This window comes from Engraulis encrasicolus, chromosome 6 (genome assembly GCF_034702125.1).
Source record: "Engraulis encrasicolus isolate BLACKSEA-1 chromosome 6, IST_EnEncr_1.0, whole genome shotgun sequence".
Classification (NCBI taxonomy): Eukaryota; Metazoa; Chordata; class Actinopteri; order Clupeiformes; family Engraulidae; genus Engraulis; species Engraulis encrasicolus.
In genome coordinates, this window is record NC_085862.1 from 34,000,869 (window position 1) to 34,025,868 (window position 25,000).

General features: G+C 44.7%; 1 protein-coding gene across 1 annotated transcript in view; it reads right to left on the reverse strand.

The window, feature by feature from the left end:
- The window catches only part of kdr (kinase insert domain receptor (a type III receptor tyrosine kinase)), a 41,342-nt gene that overhangs the window by 16,243 nt on the left and 99 nt on the right, over positions 1–25,000 (reverse strand). The window contains exons 1-15 of the mRNA XM_063201345.1: positions 24,659–25,000; positions 23,449–23,545; positions 22,176–22,390; positions 21,195–21,322; positions 15,579–15,747; positions 14,426–14,562; positions 12,596–12,785; positions 11,456–11,570; positions 10,898–11,070; positions 10,124–10,280; positions 7,909–8,023; positions 7,385–7,493; positions 6,418–6,792; positions 5,386–5,532; positions 3,918–4,049 (exon numbers count right to left, since the gene is read on the reverse strand). The exon at positions 24,659–25,000 is cut by the window's right edge and continues 99 nt beyond it. Coding sequence (XP_063057415.1) covers positions 3,918–4,049; positions 5,386–5,532; positions 6,418–6,792; positions 7,385–7,493; positions 7,909–8,023; positions 10,124–10,280; positions 10,898–11,070; positions 11,456–11,570; positions 12,596–12,785; positions 14,426–14,562; positions 15,579–15,747; positions 21,195–21,322; positions 22,176–22,390; positions 23,449–23,545; positions 24,659–24,722 — 2,323 coding nt within the window. The 5' untranslated portion in view covers positions 24,723–25,000. The remainder of the gene's footprint in view (positions 1–3,917; positions 4,050–5,385; positions 5,533–6,417; positions 6,793–7,384; positions 7,494–7,908; positions 8,024–10,123; positions 10,281–10,897; positions 11,071–11,455; positions 11,571–12,595; positions 12,786–14,425; positions 14,563–15,578; positions 15,748–21,194; positions 21,323–22,175; positions 22,391–23,448; positions 23,546–24,658) is intronic.

The following is a 25,000-nucleotide window of genomic DNA, read 5'->3' on the forward strand; positions in this document are numbered from 1 at the left end:
CCGGTACATGGAGCATTGCATGGTCACTCTCACGTGCACTGACACATACACCATTGTGCAGTGTCAATTCAAGACGTAGGGAGTAGGACCATCTTGCGTAGTGTTACATTTGATTCTCTAAGTGTTTAATCCATTTAAGTCTGATGCTGAGTATACACAGCATTAACCCAGGCTCCTGGAGCTGCATGGGCGCTGCATTTTTCAGGCTTTTGAGATTTGAGTTTTTTATTGAACATGTTGGTATGTTACAGCTGAATGAACACATTCTAATGCAAGTCATAGCTTTTAAATGCAACTTATTCCATGTTTTCACGTACGTTATCCACTGAGGCTGAGATATTTAGGTTTTTATAGGCTGAGGGCACCTTTCCCAAAAAAATACATAGTGACTTAGCCTACAGATATTACAGGGTATTGGTTACAGTCCCTGGAGTAGTGTCGGGGTATGTGTCTTGCTCAAAGGCACTTACAACCTTGGAGGGAGTAAGGGTACAGTCCATCTCCCTTACCATTGTACAAGCATGAGATGTAGCTGAGTGGACCATTACCAGCGGGTCTATCTCAGCACTTGGTTACACTTCATTTCCAGGTCCCTGTTACACTAGCAGTGATTGGAAAAAATTGATGAATTAGTTACAATCCAGTGCCACATATTGTTTTACCTGTCCAATTCAACCAGTTGATCATTCAACCAGCCAATCACATGGCTGAATAGGACAGATAAAACCAAGTCATTTGGAATATGTGGAACTGGACTGCAACTAATGAATCAATTTTGCTATCACTTAGGAAACGTCAATAAAATATGTACTGTAACCGCATGTAATCTGATGTACAATACACATCTCCACTCTACCGTAGAAAGGGCTGCAAATGCTGTTTCAGTGTAGCTTTGTTGCAATCTGGGTTTAATTTCAACTAAATCCACCTGTCTGGATGGATTTGGTACTTGGTGGAGAAAATAAATATGTTTTTGAAACCTGATTTGGTATGTGCGTAATGGCCTGCGAATGGCATGGAGCTGTTTAAAGCGTCTTCTTAATAACACTGATAAAGTCTGCTGGGTTTACCCGGCCCGCCAGCCAGAGTCAACAAATACTGCCGAGTCACAAACCAAGTAGGCTACTAAGGAAAAGGCTTAGGAGTGAACTCAATCAAACACAAACACCACATTTTCTCCAGCCGTGCATTTTTCTCCTCAGCTGTTCAGCCTTCTTTTGTGACCTTTGGCTAGTCTGAATGTAACGCCTAGCTCCCTCCCCATGTATTTCCTTTCACGAGTTAGAGACTTTTAATATTTGATATTTGATCAAGAACAGCTTTACAAAAAAAAAAGGTGCAGTGAGCAAGACTCGTACGTACTCGTTCTCATGTATTATTTTCAATTATTCCAAATGGCCAGGTTTCACGTGTATGTACAGTACATGTACATGAAGGAGCGGGAGCTTCAAGCGCTATATCCGTGATTCTCAAACTGTGGGTCATGGCCTTGAAATAATTTTCTGAAAATCTAAGATAATATTTGTGTGTGTTGCCGCTGACTATTCATTTGAGCTGTATTGTTCATTGAGTCAGAGATGGGGACTAAACATTTCTGATTTTTTTTTCCTGAAAATTGGACGCCAAGTTGGAAAAGGTTGGGAAGCCCTGCTCTATAATCATATTGCACATTTTCACAATCTTCAGGGACATACGTAAATTATTCTTCACCCCTTAAGACGCGGCTTTATACATTTGTTGTTACCAGTATGGTAATGACCAAGTCGTGGTGCATTACTAAAGGACATGTGTTGTGTCATAGTATTGTAGTGCTATGGTAGTTACATTTCAATGACTATTACAGCGTGCCACTGGAGGTACGGCGCGCATTAAGGGGTTAATTCCCATTCTCCTGCTAAAGAATGATTCACAACATTGACTCACAACAGCTACTACGTAGGCTACTGTATGTGGGTCACATAGTCACTTCTTGCCACAGGATATCTTACACATTGAACCTTTTAAAACAAAATGAGCCACATGCATTCTTTCCCTGGTTGTCCATCGTGTTTTTACATAAATATCTCTCTTCTCAGTTGGTTTACCGGTGCCTGTTTTCTCATTTCTATCTACTGCCCCCCCCCCCCTCTCCCCCTTTCCTCTTGCTTTTCTCACATCCCCATTCCCCACTTTGCCTCACTATCTATCTCTGGCCCAGTGAGGCTGAGGCGAGCGTGAGAATGGGGGCTTCTCGTTACTGTCCCTGTGTCTCCTCGTTAGCGAGCTTCAGTGGCGACGAGCGGGTGGGTGACGCCTCTCTCTCACTCAGAAACAGCGGCAGGCCATGTGTCACGTAGCCTCCGCTAACTGCTACTGTAGCGCACGTGTTGGTGCGGTTTGTTTGTCTGTCTGCTCGCTTGCTTGTTGGCTCGATCTCTCTCTCTCTCTCTCTCTCTTATCACTGAGCAGATATCTTTTTTTACTTTTATCGTTTTCCTAGCATCTGCCCTAGTATCCTTCCACTACTATTTCTATCACTCTGTGCGTGTGTGTGTGTGTGTGTGTGTGTGTGTGTGTGTGTGTGTGTGTGTGTGTGTGTGTGTGTGTGTGTGTGTGTGTGTGTGTGTGTGTGTGTGTGTGTGTGTGTGTGAGAGAGAGAGAGAGAGAGAGAGAGAGAGAGAGAGAGAGAGAGAGAGATCGAGAGAGAGAGAGAGAGTTTCTGTCTTTGGCTTAGCGGAGCGACGGTCTGTGGAAAGAATGTAAGAGAATGTGGGGACAGGGAGGCCAGTGAGGGAGCAAAGGAGGGGACAGGACAGGAGGTGGAGAGGCGGAGGTGAAGGTAGGGGAGGGGAGGGGAAGAGGCAAGGGAAGAGGTGGTGGGATGGGGAGTTGAGGAGGAGGAGAGGAGTAAGGAGGGCGGTGAGGAGGTGGGGTCCCTTCTCCCCTTTGTGTTCTGGGACTCTTTGCTCTGATTTCTTTTTAGCCACATCCAAAAGGATGTACACCACAGAGGTCAACTTCCTGTCGGAAGGAACAGTGGCTATTTTTAAACATCACCCTTTCATTGAGATAAATAAGGTTGATCCAAACAAATAAGGGACAGTCAGGGACGATGCATATGGCCAATTTGATATTAAAAGCATACCATAGTTCCTCAATGTATAGCCTGGCCCCTAATAGTAGCCTCTTTTAGTAACCTGGTCTGAAACGTTTTGTAATAAATAATAAAAACCTGCCTCTTTTATATAACCTGTGTCACAACAGGTGTCTCTTTATATTTCCACTTTCCATACTGTTATTTCCACTGCTATTATCCACTATTTCCCTAGCATGTTACATAGAGTGTGTTTGAAAAGGACAGAAATAAAATACTGCAAATACGGCTGTTCTTTCTTTTTGTATCAAAAGCCTCTTTCAAATTGTACCCTGCCCCATTTGTAGCCTGGTCCAAACTATTACGTATTTTGTTAATAGTGGCCCAGTCTATTGTACCAGGAAATCACTGTATATCATAGTTTTTCACAAATCTGTTCATTTTCCTGTGAGGCTAGTCTTAAATTGTTCACATAACAAGAGCCCAAGTCATCTTCCTGGGCTGATGAAAGGTGCACAACCCGGGTGATTGAGGCTGATCATTCACGTCCCTATTGCCACTTCCTGTTGTGGCTTGCGACAGACTAGAACCAAAAAAAATGGGCCGGGCCGCTCTAGCATAGACAAGGTCATCACTATAATTATGATGGGCTCAGTTGAAAATGCACCTTGTGTGGGCCGGCCTCTAAGGGAAAACGTAAGCAAAAAAAAACAAAAACAAACAAACAAACAAACAAAAAAACAAGAAAGCATTGGCCCCTGAAGACTGTCTGTCTACCAGAAGAATGGCCTGTATGCTAGGTGTCCAGTCCCTCGCTGACTGGTGAGGTCTTTAATGTACTTACCCTCTACGCTGAGGAAGGCCTGGTCGACATCGCAGCCTTGGCTGTTGCAGGCACTGCAGATGTACAGGCCACTGTCATCCTTCTTTACCCGCAGGATGGTCAAGGTGCTGTTGGACTGCTCCAGAAGCACTCCTGCACAGAAAACATGGCAGTGTTCAGGAAAGGGTTCAACATTTGGTGTTGGGTCTGTGTGGGTGTTTTTGTATTTTTATTTGTTTGTTTGCTTGTTTTGTTGCTTTTTGTTTGTTACTTTTATCTCAAGAGGGTTGAAAACTGTAACACGTGTATCCCAACAAATCTTTACCAGTGTGTACTTACTGTAAATCGTATCAAGAGTGTAGGCTATTTATTTCACATTAACATGTTAACGCTAAAGAGTGTAGAGCTATAAAACACTCAAAAGTGTTAAATACATTCTGGGGAGTTAATTTAATACTGAAATTGTGTGAAAGACAAAGCACAAAAAAAAACATTTCAGTGCCCTAATTTGACAGGTGCCAAGCACTGTGAATTAATGTGACAACAATGGGAATTTGCTGATGAATGTTTATGTGGCGATTTAATTGGCAACAAAGCAGGAGGACACAAACAGGCGCAATTAAACAATAAATTCTTTCTCATACATTCTTTCTCGGCCAAGCACAAAGAATTATACCATCATTCATTAACATTCACATGAATCTCAGTAATTAATGTACAATAGGAAAAACAACATAACAAATTCCTGGTCATGTGAGGAACGGGAGAGGGAAGGTCCCACATGGTAAGTTTGCCAAGATGAAATCATTCAAAAGTTTCAGTTATTGCTTTGAATTAAGTTTTTTTGGCAGCAGTTTTTGGACCAAGTTCTTGTGACATTCAATATTGTAATGGTTAAATGATGCAAGTGAAGCAGTGTGACGAATATGGGAGAGATTTGATTATAGACTGTGCAAATTCACAACAGAACCATATGTAGCATGTCATACAGTGGCATTGAACATATTCCAAAGGTCAAGAGCCCATCTTTTCAAATAGGTGTGCCAACTATTTAAGCCTACGACACCACCAGCTGAACCTTTTTAGATCAGCTCAGCTAGTAAAATTAAACATCTTCAAGTAGAAGAAGATAAATCAAGCCTGTACCCTTCCGGGATCCATGTGATGTCAAATGTATGCCCCTTAAGGAGACCTTAAGTTAGCAGACCTTTAGGAGACGAAGTTGATAATAAATTGAGTTCCTTAGCGCTGTAGATGTCGGTAACACACATCTTGTGCAAGTCGCCACCAAATGCCACAAAAAGAAAAGAAGAAGGAGGGGACAACGCCCCCTTAGGAGAACAAACTTGAGCACACTACTTTGCATTGGGTGGGCGGGGTTTGATTTGGTAAAATCACCTGTGCATACTACATAGATGAAGTAGGCTGAATCTTAATTCTCCAACATTGGGTGGTTACCATGTGTTGTCAGACGGAAGTAATGGCTTACCAGATCCCTCCTCCACAGTCTGGTTGTTCTTGGTCCAGATGATGGTTGGTGTTGGGGTCCCTCTTACCTCGCAGGTCAGTGTGGTGGACTCGCTCGTGTTCACCTTTTGGTCGCTGAGCACACTGGTGATTCTGGCAGGCTCCAGGGCTGCAGGGACGACACAGCACAATTCAGTTTTACTGTAGAGTGAACTGGCGCAAACAGATTTTCCTAAGCTAATTGGGAAATTTTAGATATTATATATGTAGATATTTAAATGTATTTGTCATTTGGCAAATTACGAAAGTCTTGATTATCCACCTGACTGTCCAATTATCTACCTCACCAAATACAATAGCAGAGCTCTCAAATAGAGGCTGAAATGCATAGTGGTTCAGAAAGCATCGCAGAGCATTTTTGGATCTTGGTGGCTGTACACCCGGTTGTGCACTTCATGCAGCAAACAAACATATAGCAGGTATTCAACAATGGATTTTAAGAAACAGCTCCCCCAAAATAGATTTCCATCATATCCAACAGGTGATTTCGGCAGACAGTGGTGCAGGTGTATGTCATAGTATTGAAAGGAATGGAATTAAATATTAAATATTGCCAGAACGGTGTTCTGCATTTTGTCTGAAACAATGTGTGGAGGGTTAAAGTCAGAAGGGGGGTTAAAGCTGGTAAGGCAACATAGTCCAGTGCACTGGCATTTCCCTTGGTCCAGTTGTTTGAAGCAGCTTAGTGCTGGGTTCTTGATTCTATGGCCCTGTGCCATGACAACCAAAAAGAGTTTTTGAACAAAAGCAACTCTTTTCAGCCTCAGTCATGGCTCCAACGGCTAAGGTACCGTACTGTTACGCTGGGGACAGAACGGTTTTGATTCTTGCCCGAATTCATTACCTGATCCTCCCCCATCTCCACGCATTTCCTGTCACTCTCTCAAACTTTCCTGTCTGAAAAAAAAGGCTTCAAAGCCCCCCCAAAAAAAATCTGAAAAAAAGAGGAAACAACTCCTTTCTCAGACTTAATACACCATTTTTGCTCCCTCACCTCTGACGGAGAGGTAGCGCAGCAGGCATGTGCCCAGCAGCCTGTTGGTAAGGCTCTCCACGCGGCACACGTACAGGCCCTCGTCCTCCCTGGAGGTGTTGGTCAGCACCAGCTCCAGGGTGATGTTGCCCCCCTGCTCCCTGATGGGAGCAGCCTGCTGCAGGGGCACCAAGGGCTGGGGCAGGCTGCTGCAGGGCTGGGTGGCCGCTGGAAGGGACTGGGCCTCCAGTACGGGAGTAGTGCTGGACATGTTCTTGCTCTGCACTCGGTACCAGGTGAGGTTGCTGTAGAGCAGCCGGTCGGCGGTGCAGCGCAGGGCCACGTTGTCCTGCTCCACGGGGTCGGAGGAGGTGTTCAGACTCAGGTCCAGGCCACCTGTGCACGGGGAAAGATGATGCAAGACACACATTACACTAAGCTGACACTTTTATACAAAGCGATTTATAGTCATTTTACAGGGTATTGGTTACAGTCCCTGGAGCAGTATGGGGTAAGGTGCCTTGCTCAAGGGTACTTCAGCCATGGGTGGAGGTGTCGGGAGGGGTAAGGATGGTATTTGAACCAGCAACCCTCTGATCTTAAGACCACCTACACTAATAGGTCACGGCTGCTCCACACACACACACACACACACACACACACACACACACACACACACACACACACACACACACACACACACACACACACACACACACACACACACGATTATCTAACAGTGCCAATTAAATGTATGTGTATTAAATATTAGGGGGCCCTCAACTTACATACGAAACCTAAGATAAAATTTGGATGTCATGCAATGTTACATCTTAATAACTTTTAAGTACAAGCACTTGTAATAAAAGTGTAATAACATAACATCCTTTTACTATTTGCTTTTTAACAATAAATCCCTTCCAAACCATCAAGCGCTAATTCAAGAGTTAATCATGAAATACAGCTCAAGAGCAGGTCCTGGACTTACGTGTGACCTGGAAGACGATGATGTGCTCATCCATTCCACCTTTGTTGGTGGCGATGCACCTGTAGAGAGCATGCTCCTCAGCCCTCTGGATCTTTAGGGTACTCACCGTCTGCACATACACAGAGAGAAGTGGGCAGGGAGAGACAAGATGGGAGATAAAAGGAGAGAGAGAGAGAGAGAGAGAGAGAGAGAGAGAGAGAGAGAGAGAGAGAGAGAGAGAGAGAGAGAGAGAGAGAGAGAAGGGACAAAGAGAGGAGGAGAGAGAAAGAGACAGAGACAGACACAGACACAGACATGGATGCTAGCATTCAGGAACCAGAACGTTTTTCTCTGCAAACCATGACGACAACGTGGACATCAACAGGTTCATCCGGGTAGCGCACAGTCATGGGCACTGGGAAAGCTCAGAGCCCGATATGAATGCGGATGGTTCGCAGGTAAGCACCTCAGTGCCAAACGTAAGTGGTGTGGGCACTGGCACCGTTGAGCTCGGCCTGAGAACAGTATGAGAGGGTGTACTGTACCTTGGTGTCAGTGATGGTGCTGGGGCTGCTGACGTGGTTGACAGACGTGCCGTTAATGATGTCCTTCCACCTCGTGCACCCGCTCAGATGGGTCACTGGCCAAGCCTGTCCTTGCCTGCAGCCGACACAGAAAAACAATAAATATATGCCACACACAATGCAGTGACAGATACAAAATGTCTGCAGAAGAGGCATACTCTTGACTTTGGTTTGTCAGACCTACTGAAGGTATCCGTAGAACCTTTGCTAAGACATGCAGAAGCATGAATGCACGCGCGCGCGCACACACACACACACACACCCACCCACCCACACAACACACACACACACACACACACACACACACACACACACACACACACACACACACACACACACACACACACACACACACACACACACACACACACACACACACACACACACACACACACAGTATGCATGGCATGCACAGAAGAATACACAAGCAGACATTTTTGAACAGATGAAAAATAAACAATTTCAGCGCTACTTGGAGGAATGTCAATAATATTGGAGCTGAGAACACAACCATACGTTCGACTCTGCTAGTCAATTTGTCAGCACGCTCTCAAGACATGAGCCCCACAAAATTAGAACAAGTAGCATGTATAATATACACAAAAGGGCCGGGATTTTGATGGAGAAAAGACCTTTGTACAGTGAGCTATTCTATTTCAGTGGTGATTACACAACCCTGTTTACAGACTGCGAGACAAGCCCCGGAACATCAACAAATTCACCCATGACGAAAGGCACAAAGACGGCAACAAAGCCAGATGTAAACGACCCCAAGACAGAAGAGGAGAGTGTAATAGATGGCGAGGAGATAAGGAACAGAGGAGGGAGAGAAGGGCTGGAATAAAAGCATAGTAGAAAAAGAGGTGGAGAGGGGTGTGTGTGTGTGTGGGGGGGGGTGCACTGACAGAAGTGTGAAAGGCAGCACTGAAGGGAAAAGGTCATTTGTTAAAAGTCCCGATTTGGAACAACAGGAAGCTGGGACAAGGGGGACAGGAAGTGAGGCGAGGTGCAGTCTTAAGATAAGCTCCCCTGTCCCTCTGAGTCATCCGCACGCTTGTGACAACAGACAGACAAGCGCACCCAAGAAGCCTACCTTGCCATATACTGTAGTAGGACACATTTCAATCACAGCCATTTTCAGTGCAGAAATATTTGTGCTAGACCATAGAACTAACCCTAGCCCAAGTTATTCAAGCGGAAATGTTTGCAGGTCATAATCTACCCTGAGCAATTGTTCCTCATCTTTCAGCTGAATGTGAATGTCAACTTCCTTTAAGAGACCCAGTTTTAAAGGAAAAGAACTGCTAATATTTTGAGTCCTGGCTATGTCACGTGTACAAGAACTATCTGTACTGTCACGTACAACAGTCATACTTTCAAGTATACAAAAACGTACGCTGAAGCGGTACGATTTAAACATGTACAACATAGAGACATACAGAAACACACACACACACACACACACACACACACACACACACACACACACACACACACACACACACACACACACACACACACACACACACACACACACGCGCGCGCGAACCAACTCATTCTGCTTGTTTTGCAGTGTTTTGAATTCTTGGACAGAGCTCATTGTCTTTGCACCTCAATCACATCCTCCTGTCTCTAAACGGTCAAAGGTCAATGGCATTGTCCCATGCAAGAGGTCCTCCGCACGACACGACACGACACAGCACAGCACAGCGCAACACAGCACGCCATGTTTGTTAAAGTCCCCATGCCCAGCCCCAGCCACCTGCGTCTCTGCACCATAACAAACAAACATCCACCACCAAACCCCAACCGAAACAAAGAAGCCATTTGACCGTGTCAAAATTACACTACGAGCATGCTCCTCAGAGCAAGACATCTGCTACTCAGGAATAAACACAGCAACACAAACAACACAGCCACCACAACAACAACAACAACACAGACACACACAACAGAAACACACAAAACACTGCCAGCAAAACAACAACAGAAAGACACAAAAACAAAACCGTGTTTGTGTACACCAAAAATACACAAATACAAGTGAATAGTTCAAATAATTGTGTCTGGGCACAGAGGGAACAGTACATTTGACAAAGATGTTTTCAAAAGAGATGTTTTGTTATCTTTTCTTCCAGACTGTTTTAGTGACCAAGTGTGGTGCGGTTGGACTTACTGGAAGAGGATTGGGCAATCGTCCTTGTGCATCCACTGCCATTGGATGTGGACGGGGGAGTGGCCGCCGCTGGACGTGCACCTGAGGGAGGGGCTACTGCCGTACATGTGGGGCTCCAGGTGCATGGAGATCTCCTTCTCAAAGATGCGAGGAGGAACTACACACACACACACACACACACACACACACACACACACACACACACACACACACACACACACACACACACACACACACACACACACACACACACACACACACACGCATACATATACATGCAAACACACACACACGCACACACGCACATACATATACATGCACACACACACACGCACACACATACACAACATTGAGACAAGCAAAGACAAAAACATTTGAGAAATTTTAGAAACTCAAACTATTTTTCACTGTGCCAAATACCTGAAGCGAGGAAAAGAGAAGAGAAGAGAAGAGAAGAAAAGAAAAGAGAAGAGAAGAGAAGAGAAGAGAAGAGAAGAGAAGAGAAGAGAAGAAAAGAGAAGAAAAGAGAAGAAAAGAGAAGAAAAGAGAAGAAAAGAAAAGAAAAGAAAAGAAAAGAAAAGAAAAGAAAAGAAAAGAAAAGAAAAGAAAAGAAAAGAAAAGAAAAACAGAGAACAGAACAGAACAGAACAGAACAGAGAACAGAACAGAACAGAACAGAACAGAAAAAAAGCCAATAGAAAAAAAGAGAAGAGATGAGACCATGAAGGAGCGAAAGAAGTGAAGGTTAATGGAAGGCCTAATAGTGTTGATTACCATTGACCAGCAGTCTGAAGGTGTGCCTATGCTCCTCTCTGGTGACTCTGTTGGTCAGGACCACTGTGTAGTTTCCTGCATCCTCCTCCATCACATCCTGAATGGTCAGGCTGTCTTTACCTGGCCGAATCCTGTAGTTGTCATCTTTTCTGATTTGATGGTTGTTCTTATACCTGCAGGAGAAATAAAATAATATTCTGTGAAGACGCCTGTGCAGTTTGTACCGGATATACAATACATATGCTACGAATGAAAACAGAACAGACATACAGACATACAGACAGACAGACAGACAGACAGACAGACAGACAGACAGACAGACAGACAGACAGACAGACAGACAGACACACAGACGCACACACACAGACGCACACAGACGCACACACACACACACTCTCTCACACACACACACACGCACACACACACACACACACACACACACACACACACACACACACACACACACACACACGCACACGCACACGCACACGCACACGCACACGCACACACACACACACACACACACACACACACACACACACACACACACACACACACCATTTGACTGAGGGATCTGGGTAGGAGTTGTACGTCAGAGGCAGTGTTGCTTTCTCCTTGCCATACACCTCCACAGTGGTCACCATGTTTTCACTCATTTCAATAAAGGGCTTTGCTGAAAACAAACAAAAAAACAAGCATCAGAGCAAACAGTATCAAACAATACATCACATTGCCAATCAAAAAATGAACCAATAAAATTAAACATACAATTGGCAGTCACACAGCTACTAAAATTCAAACAAAATTGAATAAGACATGGTTCCTGTGATGATTTTTTTGTTACCAGAAAGGCAATGACCAGGCCATGATGTATTTTCAAAGGTTTTATGTACCCATGTAATGTGGTAGTGGCAGAGGCGATTCTAGGGTCAGGTGGGGCCCCAAGCGAAAATGCAAAATAATGAACATTTGAACCAAAATCGCCACTACTGTGGTAAAGTGTGGGCTGTTATCCGCTATCTGGGGGCTTGGGGGCCCCAAGCGGCTGCCTGCCTTGCCTGGTGGCAAGATGCGCCTCTGGGTAGTGGTGTAGTACTATGATTCTTCTGAGACCATTTCAGCGTTTCACCGGTGGAATACTGTGCATTAGGAGGCTACTAAACAGTATGGTTTCAAAATACTTTGACAAAATATGTCTGCTTCATTTGAAACTGAATTTGTACATGTATACATTGCTATAGTGTGATTTATGCAGTTCAGTAGTATGCAATACCATAGACTATAATGGAGGTATAATGTATAACTATTTCAAATATAGTATTTAAGGTATGTAATATATGTATAAGTAAAAGTATATTATAGTAGTGATATTATATATTATAGTACTAATGTGTTACATGTGTTCTGTTACCCATGGCCGGATTAACGCACACGCTAGATATGGCTGCAGCCTAGGGGCCCCAACCTGCCACGGCAACCTGTAGCCTAGGCGCCCCAGTCCATCATAATCTGACCCTGCTATTAGCATTTGCAAGTGGAGTGTGACATTTCTGCAGCTCAGTAATATGCAGTACCATAGACTATAATGGAAGTATAATGTATAACTATTTCAAATATAGTAGTCCTTGTGTTATACATATATGTACTTGTATATAGTGTGACATTTATGCCTCTCATTAATACACTATGCAGTAGTACCATAGACTGTAATGGAGGTACTGGCGCTCTTGGTCATTCCTCCACTGGAGGCAGTGCATGTGTATGTCCCCTCGTCGTTGACAGTCATGTTCTCGATGATGAATGTGTTGGAGAGCACCAGGGAGTTCCACAGCTTCTTCTTGTGGGACTGCAGCTTGACGCGAGACTGGGAATTGTTCATGGAATGGACCTGAGCAAAGACAACAACAAAGATGACAGGACCCGGTTTATACAGCTGCGTTTTGTAAGGTGTGTGTGTGTGTGTGTTTGTTTCTCTCTGTGTGTGTGTGTGTGTGTGTGTGTGTGTGTGTGTGTGTGTGTGTGTGTGTGTGTGTGTGTGTGTGTGTGTGTGTGTGTGTGTGTGTGTGTGTTTGACAGAGAGAGAGAGAGAGAGAGAGAGAGAGAGAGAGAGAGAGAGAGAGAGAGAGAGAGAGAGAGAGAGAGAGAGAGAGAGAGAGAGAGCAAGAGAGAGAGAGAGAGAGTCACCACATCTGTGTCTAACTATACATGCGTGTGCCAGTGCCTGCATGCGCATATTCATGTGTGTGTGTCTTTTTGCGTGTTTGCGTGTGCCAGTAGGTGCACCCGTGTGTGTGTGTGTGTTGTATGTATGTGTGTGTGTGCGCATGCGCACGCGCGCGCGCGTGTGTGTGTGTGTGTGTGTGTGTGTGTGTGTGTGTGTGTGTGTGTGTGTGTTGTATGTATGTGTGTGTGTGTGTGCGCATGCGCATGTAATGGTAAAAGAACTGCATTTATAAAGTGCCTTTCCACTCCTTCGAGCAGTCAAAGCGCTTTACATTGTATGCCTCACATTCACCCATTCACACTCTCATTCACACACCGGTGCCCGTGGCTACCACCCTGCCACCAGGAGCAACTTGGGGTTAAGTATCTTGCTCAAGGACACAACGATGAAGTCAGGCAGAACGGGGCTCGAACCTGGTTGCCAAACGGCTCCTCTACAACCTGAGCTACCACCGTGTGTGTGTGTGTGTGTGTGTGTGTGTGTGTGTGTGTGTGTGTGTGTGTGTGTGTGTGTGTGTGTGTGTGTGTGTGTGTGTGTGTGTGTGTGTGTGTGTGTGTTTGTGTGTGTGTGTGTACGTGCGTGCGTGTATGTTAAGGTGAGGTTGTTCAGGTAGCTGTGTGTGTGTGGCATAGCATAGCATGTCATTGCATGTCACATGTCACGGATGGCCCCCCATTGGGGTTTTAGTTGGCTGGAACTGACCTGGCCCTGTGGAAACTTCCATGTGTGTGTGTGTGTGTGTGTGTGTGTGTGTGTGTGTGTGTGTGTGTGTGTGTGTGCATGAGTGTGTGTGTGTGTGTGTGTGTGTGTGTGTGTGTGTGTGTGTATGCATGAGTGTGTGTGTGTGTGTATGCATGAGTGTGTGTGTGTGTGTGTGTGTGTGTGTGTGAGGGTGTGGTAGTTCAGGTAACTGTGTGTGGCATAGCATAGCATGGCATGGCATGTCACATGTCACGGATGGCCCCACATTGGGGTTTTAGTTGGCTGGAACTGACCTGGCCCTGTGGAAATTTGTGTGTGTGTGTGTGTGTGTGTGTGTGTGTGTGTGTGTGTGTGTGTGTGTGTGTGTGTGTGTGTGTGTGTGTGTGTGTGTGTGTGTGTGTGTGTGTGTGTGTGTGTGTGTCTGTGTGTGTGTGTGTGTGTGTGTGTGTGTGTGTGTGTGTGTGTGTGAGAGGTAACTGTGTGTGTGTGTGTGTTGGCATATTATGGCATTGCATGGTAACTGTGTGTGTGTGTCATCGCATGTCACATGTCACGAATGATGCCCCCCCCCCATTGGGCTTTAGTAGTTGGCTGCAACTGACCTGGCCCTGTGGAAACTTCCACGTGTAGTTGAGGGCCACGTTCAGCTCGGTCTCGGCCGTGCAGTTGATCACCAGCCTCTCCCCTGCGTTCAGCCGATCCTGGCCCGCCGTCGCCGTGAGGTCATAGATCTTGTATCCTGCGGAAAAGGGAGGTGGGCCGTTATAGGCAGGCTAGGCATGGAGGCAGGAAAGGGAAGTTGACAGGGTGATACAATAGGGTCAGTTGTCCCAGGACCAGGGAGAAAGGAGGCACAGAATTGGGTTCTATATTATTTGTAATGTGGGGTGGCCCTTTCAGATTACTTTTTCTTGGCCCGGGACAAAATTGGCAGTGGCCCTGCGTGGAGGCAAGGGGGGAGGGGCGTGGTGAGTGAAGGCGGGTGGGTAGAAGGGTGGGTGATGGGAAGGCTGGGTTGGGCGGAGGTTAGTTAACACAGTATTGTTCTCCTCACATCACAGACATCACATACTGTACACACACACACACTCATGCAAACACACACATATACACACATTCTCTCTCTCTCTCTCTCTCTCTCTCTCTCTCTCTCTCTCTCTCTCTCTCTCTCTCTCTCTCTCTCTCTCTCTCTCTCTCTCTCTCTCTCTCTCATACGCACACACAAGCACACACACACACATAGAATAGACTGCAACAGACTGCAGACTGCAAAACATGTCAGACCAAGGATTCTCTCTACCAGTGCAGTTGTAACAGACTTCATACAGACATTTTGTGACAAGAGTTTGACTTACAATGTTTTTGACTAGACAAAAAAGACCATCCTTTATCTCAAAATCAGATCCATTAGCTGAGCATGTTTTTTGCATTTAAGCAAAGAATTTGGCTGATACAATTGTGGACGCTCTGCTTATACATATACAATAAATACAATAACAGAGAGAAAAAAAAAAAATTCATTATGCAGATGTTGCCTCTGTAGATGATTTTCTTTTCCAAATCAACCACAAGGTGAAAAGAAGAATTTAGGCCCTGCCGTGGCCAACCGGTAGGGTGCTCGTCTGCCATGCGGCCAACCCGGGTTCGATTCCCGGCCTTTGCAGACCCTTCCCCATCTCTATCCCCATTCACTTCCTGTCCACCTCTCAAACCGTCCTATGATCAATAAAGTAAAAAAAAAATCCAGCCCCTCACCCACAACTGCGATGATGTAGAGGGAGGAAGAGAAGGTCTCGTTGCCGATGTGCGTCTCGCAGCAGACCAGGTTGGCGAAGCTGATGAGGTGGCTGGGCAGGACGAAGCCCCTCATGCTGTCCCAGTACACCCTCTTCCCGTCCGGCTTCAGCTCCCGCACCGGGTACCTCTGAAAGGACACCACACCACAGAGGCATTTACCTCCGCCAAGGAGGTCATGTTTTCGGTCGCGTTGGTTTGTCTGTTTGTCAGCAGCATAACTCAAAAACTAATCAACAGATTTGGACGAAACTTTGTGGAGTTGTTGATAATGACCCAAGGAACAAGTGATTAAATTCTGGTGGTGATCCGGATCACGAACCGGAACCAGGGGCCTCATTTATCAAGCGTTCGTAGGAACAGATCTGTGCGTAAAGTGTGCGTGCGATCATTCTTGAGCAAAGTGTGGGATTTATGAAAATGTACTTGAACGTAGAAATGTGCCTAAATCTACGCACAGCTTTGACCATGCTTACGCACATTACCTAGTGGTAGAATAACCAAACTGCAAATAGGCTAGTGTTGATCGGTGCGCATGGGAATATTTCAATGCTCATTCAATTGTTGCATAACAGTGTGTCAGACGGCATTTAGGGTCGTGTACACACACGTGTACACGTGTACGCTGCATTAAACCTACCTGACATTCATGCATTTCATTCAGAGTGAATTAAATAATTGTTTCACCTGAAGACCTCACAATAATCAACCTAGCTTAATTAATATGGGTATAAAATGCACACGTAGGACACGTCATTCAGAATACAACATGGCCCATCTTGCTTTGCTGGAGGATCTGGGAAACCGTGCGCTACGGAGGGAGCGCGTGTTCAGGGAGCGTGCCGATTTATTGGCAGAAAGTAGTGAGTGGCTCCTAAGCAGGTTCAGATTCCCTAAATATATATTGCTCGATCTCTGCCGTGAATTGGGGCCTTTTCTCGAGTGAGAAGCGCACGCAAGCCATATACAGGTGCTGTCCACTCTGGGCTTTTTGGCTACAGGTACATTTCAGCGCGAGGTAGGAGATCGATGCGGCATTTCACAGCCGTCCATGAGCCGAATTCTGCCCACAGTTGTTGGATGCGATTATTTCTTTGGCACCGACTTATATTCGATTCCCTTATGGGGGTCCACGACAGGCAGAAATTAAGCGAGGCTTTTATGGTATGGCACAGTTCCCCAACGTCATAGGAGCTATAGACTGCACTCACGTCGCACTAAAAGCACCATCAGAGCAAGAATACAACTTCGTGAATAGGAAGAAGCAGCACTCCATTAATGTGCAGCTTATATGCGACCGTGATATGCTGCTTCTCAATGTCGTTGCCCGATGGCCAGGGGGGACGCACGATTCATTCATTGTGCAAAACAGCTCTGTGGGCCTTCGCTTACAAGGTGGGGCTGTTGAGGATGGATGGCTCATTGGTGAGTGTTGCGCAGAATGTTTGCAACATTGGTTATATTTGTATTAAATGTCGTACTGTAACATGTATGTTAACTTCCTGAATGCAATACTAACCTACGTGTCTCCTAGGTGACCAAGGTTATCCGCTGAAGGAATGGCTCATGACTCCACTTACTAACCCGCAAACGCGGCAGGAGAAAGCTTACAACCGGGCCCACACGCGCACCAGAGTCACCATAGAGCGCGCAATTGGTTTGCTGAAAGGCCGATGGATGTGCCTGTCAAGCGCGGGTGGAACGCTCCAGTATCGACCTGAAAAGGTGTGCAACATTGTAACGCCGTGCTGTGTGCTTCATAATTTGGCCATCAGAAGAGGCATCCCCCTGCAGGTACCACCAAGACCAGACGACCCTTTGGAAGCTGGAGAGCCTTGCGCAGAGCCCATTGCACCTGGTGCCATGCGATTGAGGGCAAGGATAATACAAGGATTTTAGGCAAGTCAACCCATGTTAGGCATATAATTTACCCAGTGTGTGTTGCACAATGACAGACTCAGACGTTTAGCACTTCACATTTTATTTCTCATTTCGGATGCACACGAGGCAATCGTTTTCAGCGACTCACTAATCTCTGTGAGCACGTGTGTCAGACTCTCCAGTTGGCCATTGATGTTTCTAACAGCCCCAGCGATGTCTTCTTGATTTTGCAGGACCTCTTCCGTCAGCACCCTTGGTGCCTTAGGCTGACGCACAGCGGAGGATGAGGACAAGTCGGGCTCCCCCTGCACCAGCTCTACCACCACGACAGAAGCGCACGTGTCTGCGTAAAGAGACAGATGTGTTAAATGGCAATCAGTTTAAACGTTTGTACAATAAGTTGAAATTCTGTGGCTCCATTTCTATTTTTTGTTTTTGTTTTAAATAAATGTGTGCAAATACTGCTTACCTTCATCTTGGTCATCGTGTGCTTCACTGGTTGACCTGCTCACTGTGGGTTCAAGGTCCGTGTCTCCGGCTGTACAGTTTATACCGGAGATCGCGAAGTCCCCAATAATTGCTGCAACCTGTTCATCCAATGCTGATAGTTTTTCGAGGTTTTGCCCTCCGCCGGTCAAACTAACAGCCCTCTTATGAGCGGCTAAACGTTTTTTTGCATTCAACTTAACGTCGAACCATTTCTTTTTTATTTCTGAAACGGTCCGTTGTTCAGACCCTATAGCATTTACGCCGCTCGTCACCTTGTCCCAAGCAATGTTTTTCCTTTTGTTTGTCACGCCACAATCCAAAGTGCCAAATAATATTTTTTGATTGTGGCCTACCTCTGTTACTAAAGCTTCAATTTCTGTCTCAGAGAAATTGCGTTTCTTGGCGCGCCTCTCCATGATTCCAACAAGGATTTAATTGCGAGTTCCGGTGACTTTTAAAGGGATTGTTGATGCCATATTTGGTTAATTGGGGGCGTTCCATGATGCAAATTAGCCTGATCGTGCCCGCGCAAGGTGAAGTAGCAGGTGTGGGATTTGTCTTTGCAGATTACCTACCGGTGTGCGTACGACCAGTGTTAGAACGTTTGATGAATGCCGATTTTTCTGTACTTGCGCACATTCTAAATTTCACTCATACGGCAGAATTTAGAAGGGATTCTACGAACTAATGATAAATGAGGCCCCAGGACTTTTTGAAAGATTCTGTCAGCAGGATAACTCAAAAACTAATCAACTGATTTGGATGAAACTTTATGGAGTTATTAGTAATGACCCAAGGAACAAGTAATTAAATTCTGGGGGTGATCCGGATCACGAACCGGAACCAGGACTTTTTAAAAGATTCTTCACCATTGCTGGCCTATATATCTAGACGCCCCTAGTGACCAGAAATTGAATTGCGGGTATTCCACAAAGAGAAGGCAGAAAGACTTAGGGTGTAACATAGTCAAATGTTCTATCAAGCAGCTTCCTTGGCGGAGGTCTGCGCTCTCTGAGTGCTTAATGTCTACTTTCAAATATTTTTTATATTGAAAATAGCATGTTGAACCCCTTTACGATGAGCCTGTATTATAAGCCTTATTGTCACCAAAACTGTAATTACCAATAGTACATTACAGTAATGGCCCTGAAGAAGCTTGCATGTGACCGAAACGCGCCGGCTTGATGTCCATATCTCAATAAAGGACTTTTAACGGACTTCAGAGTGCCTCAGACCCTCTCTCTTCACCTTAAGTTTTGACTTTTGGTCACCGATGAGCACCTGAAGGGTTTTATTACACCTACCCCACAGACACAACTTATTCTCTCTCTCTCTGTAATGACCAATACTTCAGGTTCTCGGTAATGTCACAGCAATGTTATCTTGCTGTTGTTGAGTCTTCTCTGCAAATTGTGAAGGGGCCCACCAGCACAAAGAGGCTACAAGTAAGACATTCAAAGAAATATTGACAGATTTGTTTATAAGTGAGAAACAACAGCAAGTAAATGGAAACGATATCCATAGCTTTTTAATAACACTGGCCATATCGCCGTATTCACTTCACCTTTTTTGACTTCCACTCTCGTCTTAGGACTTGGGTCCGGTACGTTAATGTGCATGATGCACTGCTTTCAGTATTTTGTCTTTTTTAGCAGCAGTTGAATGATAACAGAAGAGGAACAGAAAAGTTATTGGCTATTTGTGTAGTATATATAATGATATTAAAAAAGTGGCAGTAACATCAAATTAATGGGCATGTGTAAACTTGGATGATATCATGTTTTGGCCATTATCTTACAGTATTTACTGTAACTATATATCCTGGCGAGAGACTATGTTTGACAGCACGTTTCATTTTTAAATCATGTTTTTGCTTTTTCATGGTATTTTGTGTCCTTTATTAAACACAAGCTTTCATGCCATAAACAACTGCTGGTGCATGATGAAAGCCAATTACAGTTCAAGCAGACCGAGGGCACTCGAGTCAAAGATTGTTTACTGCATTTAAGGCATCTTTCAGCCTGTTACTGCAGAGAAGTCATGGTCTGACCTGAAAACATGAGCACACGTCCCCAACTCCCAAACTACCTCCACCTACCTCCACCCAACCTATCGCACCCCCAGTCCTCTCAGCCAGGAAAAGTGGTCTGAGTGGACTGAGAGGAAATCATGTTAGTGTGTGTGTGTGTGTGTGTGTGTGTGTGTGTGTGTGTGTGTGTGTGTGTGTGTGTGTGTGTGTGTGTGTGTGTGTGTGTGTGTGTGTGTGTGTGTGTGTGTGTGTTCTAACTTGGTACAGTGGACAAACTCTAAAAGCAATCTACAGGGACCACCATGTCTTTAATGTCATTATCAATCATGCCAACCACACTTTTTTATACAAAACATCTGTCTATCAAAGCTTTTTTTGGCTAACCAACATTCAAATATATTCTGCGTTGGTTTGATGATCAAAAAGTCAGACCAAATTGTTACAGACTGAACTTGTAACAGTGAAACTCTTACATAACGTCAGCATTTCTTCTGCAGTTCATGCATTTAAACATTAACTGTAGAGAAATGAGGATGTGAACTGATTGTCATTATCAATACTTCATGCATCCCTCAGTTTACACAGTCATTCACTAATCTAGCCCATATTGCCCCACCAGTTCCTTGACGGGCCAAAGCTGTCATTTATTACGATGTGCGTGTGCCTGGGCACGTTCTCACTGTACCCAGGCAATTGACGCCTTGCTTGGCAGCCTTCTAAACCAGTGTATGAATACTGCGAATGTGTGTGTGTGTGTGTGTGTGTGTGTGTGTGTGTGTGTGTGTGTGTGTGTGTGTGTGTGTGTGTGTGTGTGTCTGTGTGTGTCTGTGTGTGTCTGTGTGTGCGTGTGTATTGATGTGGCCAGCCACACTCTCCATGCAGGCAAAGCAGCGACCACAGGAGGAAACCAGACATGTGTGTGTGTGTGTGTGTGTGTGTGTGTGTGTGTGTGTGTGTGTGCGCGCGCACGTGTTTGTGTGTGTGTGTGTGTGTGTATGAGCGTGCACGTGTTTGTGTGTGTGCGTGCGCGCGTGTGTGTGTGTGTGTGTGTGTGTGTGTGTGTGTGTAGGTGTGCACTCTTGCATCCATCTGCATGTGTTAGTGAATGCAAAGCACTTTGAGTAGACTGTGTAGTCGGCATATTGCGCTACACGTTGCGTTTTGAAGATGCCACTCACCAGGGACAGAGTGACATTGATGTCCTCCACGGAGCCCACGCAGGGGATGACCACCTGCTCCCCCTCCCGGATGAAGACCACATAGGGGTCGTAGGGCTGGGCCGATCGCACAAACGGGGACCTGTAGTCTGCAAGCACGCCCAATCAGAACAGAAACAGAAACAAAAGGTCAGAGCCATGTCAACAACAGACACATCTGGACTGAGTGGTGGTGGTGGTGGTGGTGGTTTGCGTGACTGACTCTTCCACACACTCACAGTTCATAAGATAGACATGCTAGTGTCAGCACATTGTAAGAAGTGGGGAGAAGAAACCTAGAAGTATATCATGCTGTCTCAATGTGGATATGAGTCAGCTCCAGGATTCTACTCATACAGAATATGAAAGTGGTTTGCATGTGTGAGCAATTGTGAAAGACATGTATGAAAATAGAAACTCTGCCTGTTCCTGTCCATTTCATCTGACTTGTGAATCTGGTGTATGGTGACAACACAAAATCTATTTTTTTTAAATCTTTGAAATAATATCTTACACATGATATGATGTTATACAGTACATAGGCATTGGATTCCAGCATAAGATGTTATAGGTGGCATATTCTAGTATAAATGTGGGAAATATATAGGAGTAAAAATGTGTCTTTTTAAGATTATAATCAGATTAAAGGCTTGTATGATTGCTTCCCTGTCAGAAAAGGTCAGGACATAAACCCAAAAAGTTACTTAAGTGTGACCTGAAACTTTTCCTTTGCTTAGCGCTATGCACAGTTGCAACTCTGAACAAACTTCCCGTGTATGTCTCACCTGTATCCATGTTCCATGGATACAAGGGAATGTTTAGCTTTGAATGAAAACAATGATGTCACATTTCCACTCATGTTCAGTATGTAAAATGTCATGTACTTTCTATTCCAGTTTCTAATTGAGTTTGCGTCAATTGACACGCTAATTGAAATGTACCATTACAGAGGGAAAAGCTCACCTTGGACGAACACATATACAGACGCCGACGTCTTCCCGTCCTCCACGGGCTGGTTCTTGAAGGCGCAGCGGTAGCGGCCCGTCTCATTGGCTGTGGCCGGGTTGAGGAGCAGTGTGCTGCAGAAGAGGCCGTCCCCACTGCAGTCCACGAATGATAGACGGCTCTCTGCCTGGCTCTTACTGAAGGGGGTGAGCCACTCCAGGACCTGCTGACCTCTACAGGGCAGTGCATGGGTCATAGGGGACAGGAGAGAGAGAGAGAGAAGGAGAGAGAGAGAGAGAGAGAGAGAGAGAGATAGAGAGAGAGAGAGAGAGAGAGAGAGAGAGAGAGAGAGAGAGAGAGAGAGAGAGAGAGAGAGAGAGAGACAGAGACAGAGACAGAGACAGGCAGACAGACAGACAGACAGACAGAAAGGGGATAGTTTAAAGATGAAACCACAAAAAAGTTGCATAACAACACAAAAAAATAACTCATTACAAAGCAATGCAAGTGGTGCCAGACACAGCATACAAATCTATTGATTGTTAGTCTTTATTATCATCTAACAGAGTTGAAATTACGGTTACACTGCATGCACTGTAAGAATGTGATTCTCAGTAAACAGGTGACAAAACGAAATAAGTGGACAGCTTGTTTATATACATGAGCCATTTATTCCTTTACAGTTTTGATAGCAGAGGGGCTTCATCACGATCTGTCATCAGTTCATGCATCACTTAATCATCTCATGCACACATCTGGCATGACTTAAAAGAATTCTGGTACACTGTATGGCGTACACAACCTACAGTATTAATTACAAGAATGTCGATCACTCCATTACATTGATGCAATAACAAATTCTCAAATGGTAACTTAAAGTTAGAGTATGTAATTTTTTAGTATTTAAAAGGAGTAATTGTAGTTTGCTAGAATGCATGCTGCACAGTCACAAATGGTATCTCTATCATATATATTAACCACCACCACCAAGTATAGTATTCATGATTGGTGCATCTTGTCCATGTCCGCCATTTTGAAATACGTTGGTCATGCCAGCGAGTATCACTTTCTTACTGGTTAATATTCATGAAAAGAACAAATTTGTGAATGGGCAGCATACATTTTGAAAAATAAATGACTCAAGTTACACACTCTATCTTTAACTATGATAAATCCCCAAAGAGGCTCCTAAAGTTTGTTCAATTGACTCAAAAGACATAGACAAGCTTCACAGAGCCAGCCATACAGACAGACGGCTGCTGGTTGGACAGTTGGATGATGTTCAGCCTACCTGCAAGTGATCTCAAAGGTGTCGTTTGCATTGATTCTGTGGACGCTCTCCTCGATACTCAGTTTGGGGGGGTCAGATGTGAATCTGAGCTCCAAAGCTGAAAGCACAAATGTCATTAACAACAACAGTATTGTGATTGTGCAGTTTGTTGACACGGTCTATTTGAAGATCGGTTTTTAGACCTACAGGTTGTTTTGTTATGTGCTCTTTTGTCTTTTTTGCCTTCATTTGTGTAATGAGAATAAGGCTTATAGGTCTATAATGGATATATCAAGAAAATTATGTTTTGTAGTATAATAAAAATTGGTAATATACCTGATGTCATCACATACATGTTCCAGAGCGATACACAACAAAACAAAACCTGCCCATGCAAAACAATGAATTGTTTGAATGAATAACCAGAATGTGATTAAAAAACAATGTCAACCAAAGGTGGACATTTACCATCTAAAAAACAGATTAGATTTCCCCAACAGGGCAAGTACCCTTAGTGTCTGTAGGCCTACCTAGGCCTGCCTGTGGAACCAGAGGCTATTTTTCCACTGCGGCAGCAGCCGTCTATCGGACTGTGTCAAAACAGGAAGTGAGGGGCAGATGGGCCAGGGCTGGGCCCTCCGGCCCCGTTCTTTCCCCCGCACTCAGGGCCCTGAGGTGGGGTTCCTGTTCGAGAGGAACCAGGGCAGAGGACACGGGCCTCCATGGGTCTCCATGGGCCTCTAACACCACCACGCCAACCAATAAATAGATTTAGGGATATCTGCCAATTTAAGTTATAGAGATGAAGATTTTTTTGTTTAACGATGGAAAGACTATGTTCAGCAATTAACAGTTACCCCCCATTCCACAGGCCAAATGAAAAATGGGATCCAAAGAAATGAGAAACTGTAGGCTACAACCTGCTTCTCTGTGTACCAGTATGAACAGAAAGGTATTTTCAAAAGGAAATTGTAATCCTTGAGGTCACTATGGCACATCAAAGTAGAAATAAAATTATTTTTTAAAACACAATAAACTAACTAAACTGGATTCCTTAGATTTTTCTTCTTGTAGGCTACCATTTATTGCTAGAATGAAACTATCTGATAAAATATATATTTGAAATATATTTGACCAAATCTATTTGATAAGAACATGGCAAAACACGGCATATGTTATAACATATTACGCACTGCTTTATACGTGGTAAAATGTGCATTAAAAAACTTACCACTTATCCTGCTAAATCCAAGGACAGTATACACCAAATAAATTACAGAAAACGCTTTTGCCATCGCTCGACAGACACGATGGACCGTCCCCGCGCAAACATGTATTAAGAAACTTCTTCTAGAAAGGTGGTGTATTCCCCCTTCAACGATACATCACTATTCCATACCAAAACTAAAGGTAGGCCTATTTGTCACCGTTGCTTTATTTATTCCAACTCTGGGAACGAAGTCCAGGACAATAATTCGAATGAATCAAACTGCAAGTCCGATGTTGTAAAGAAATCTTCAGCCAAATTTTCAAAGGAAGTCTGACAGGGAGTTGCTGAATTGCTGGACTGGCG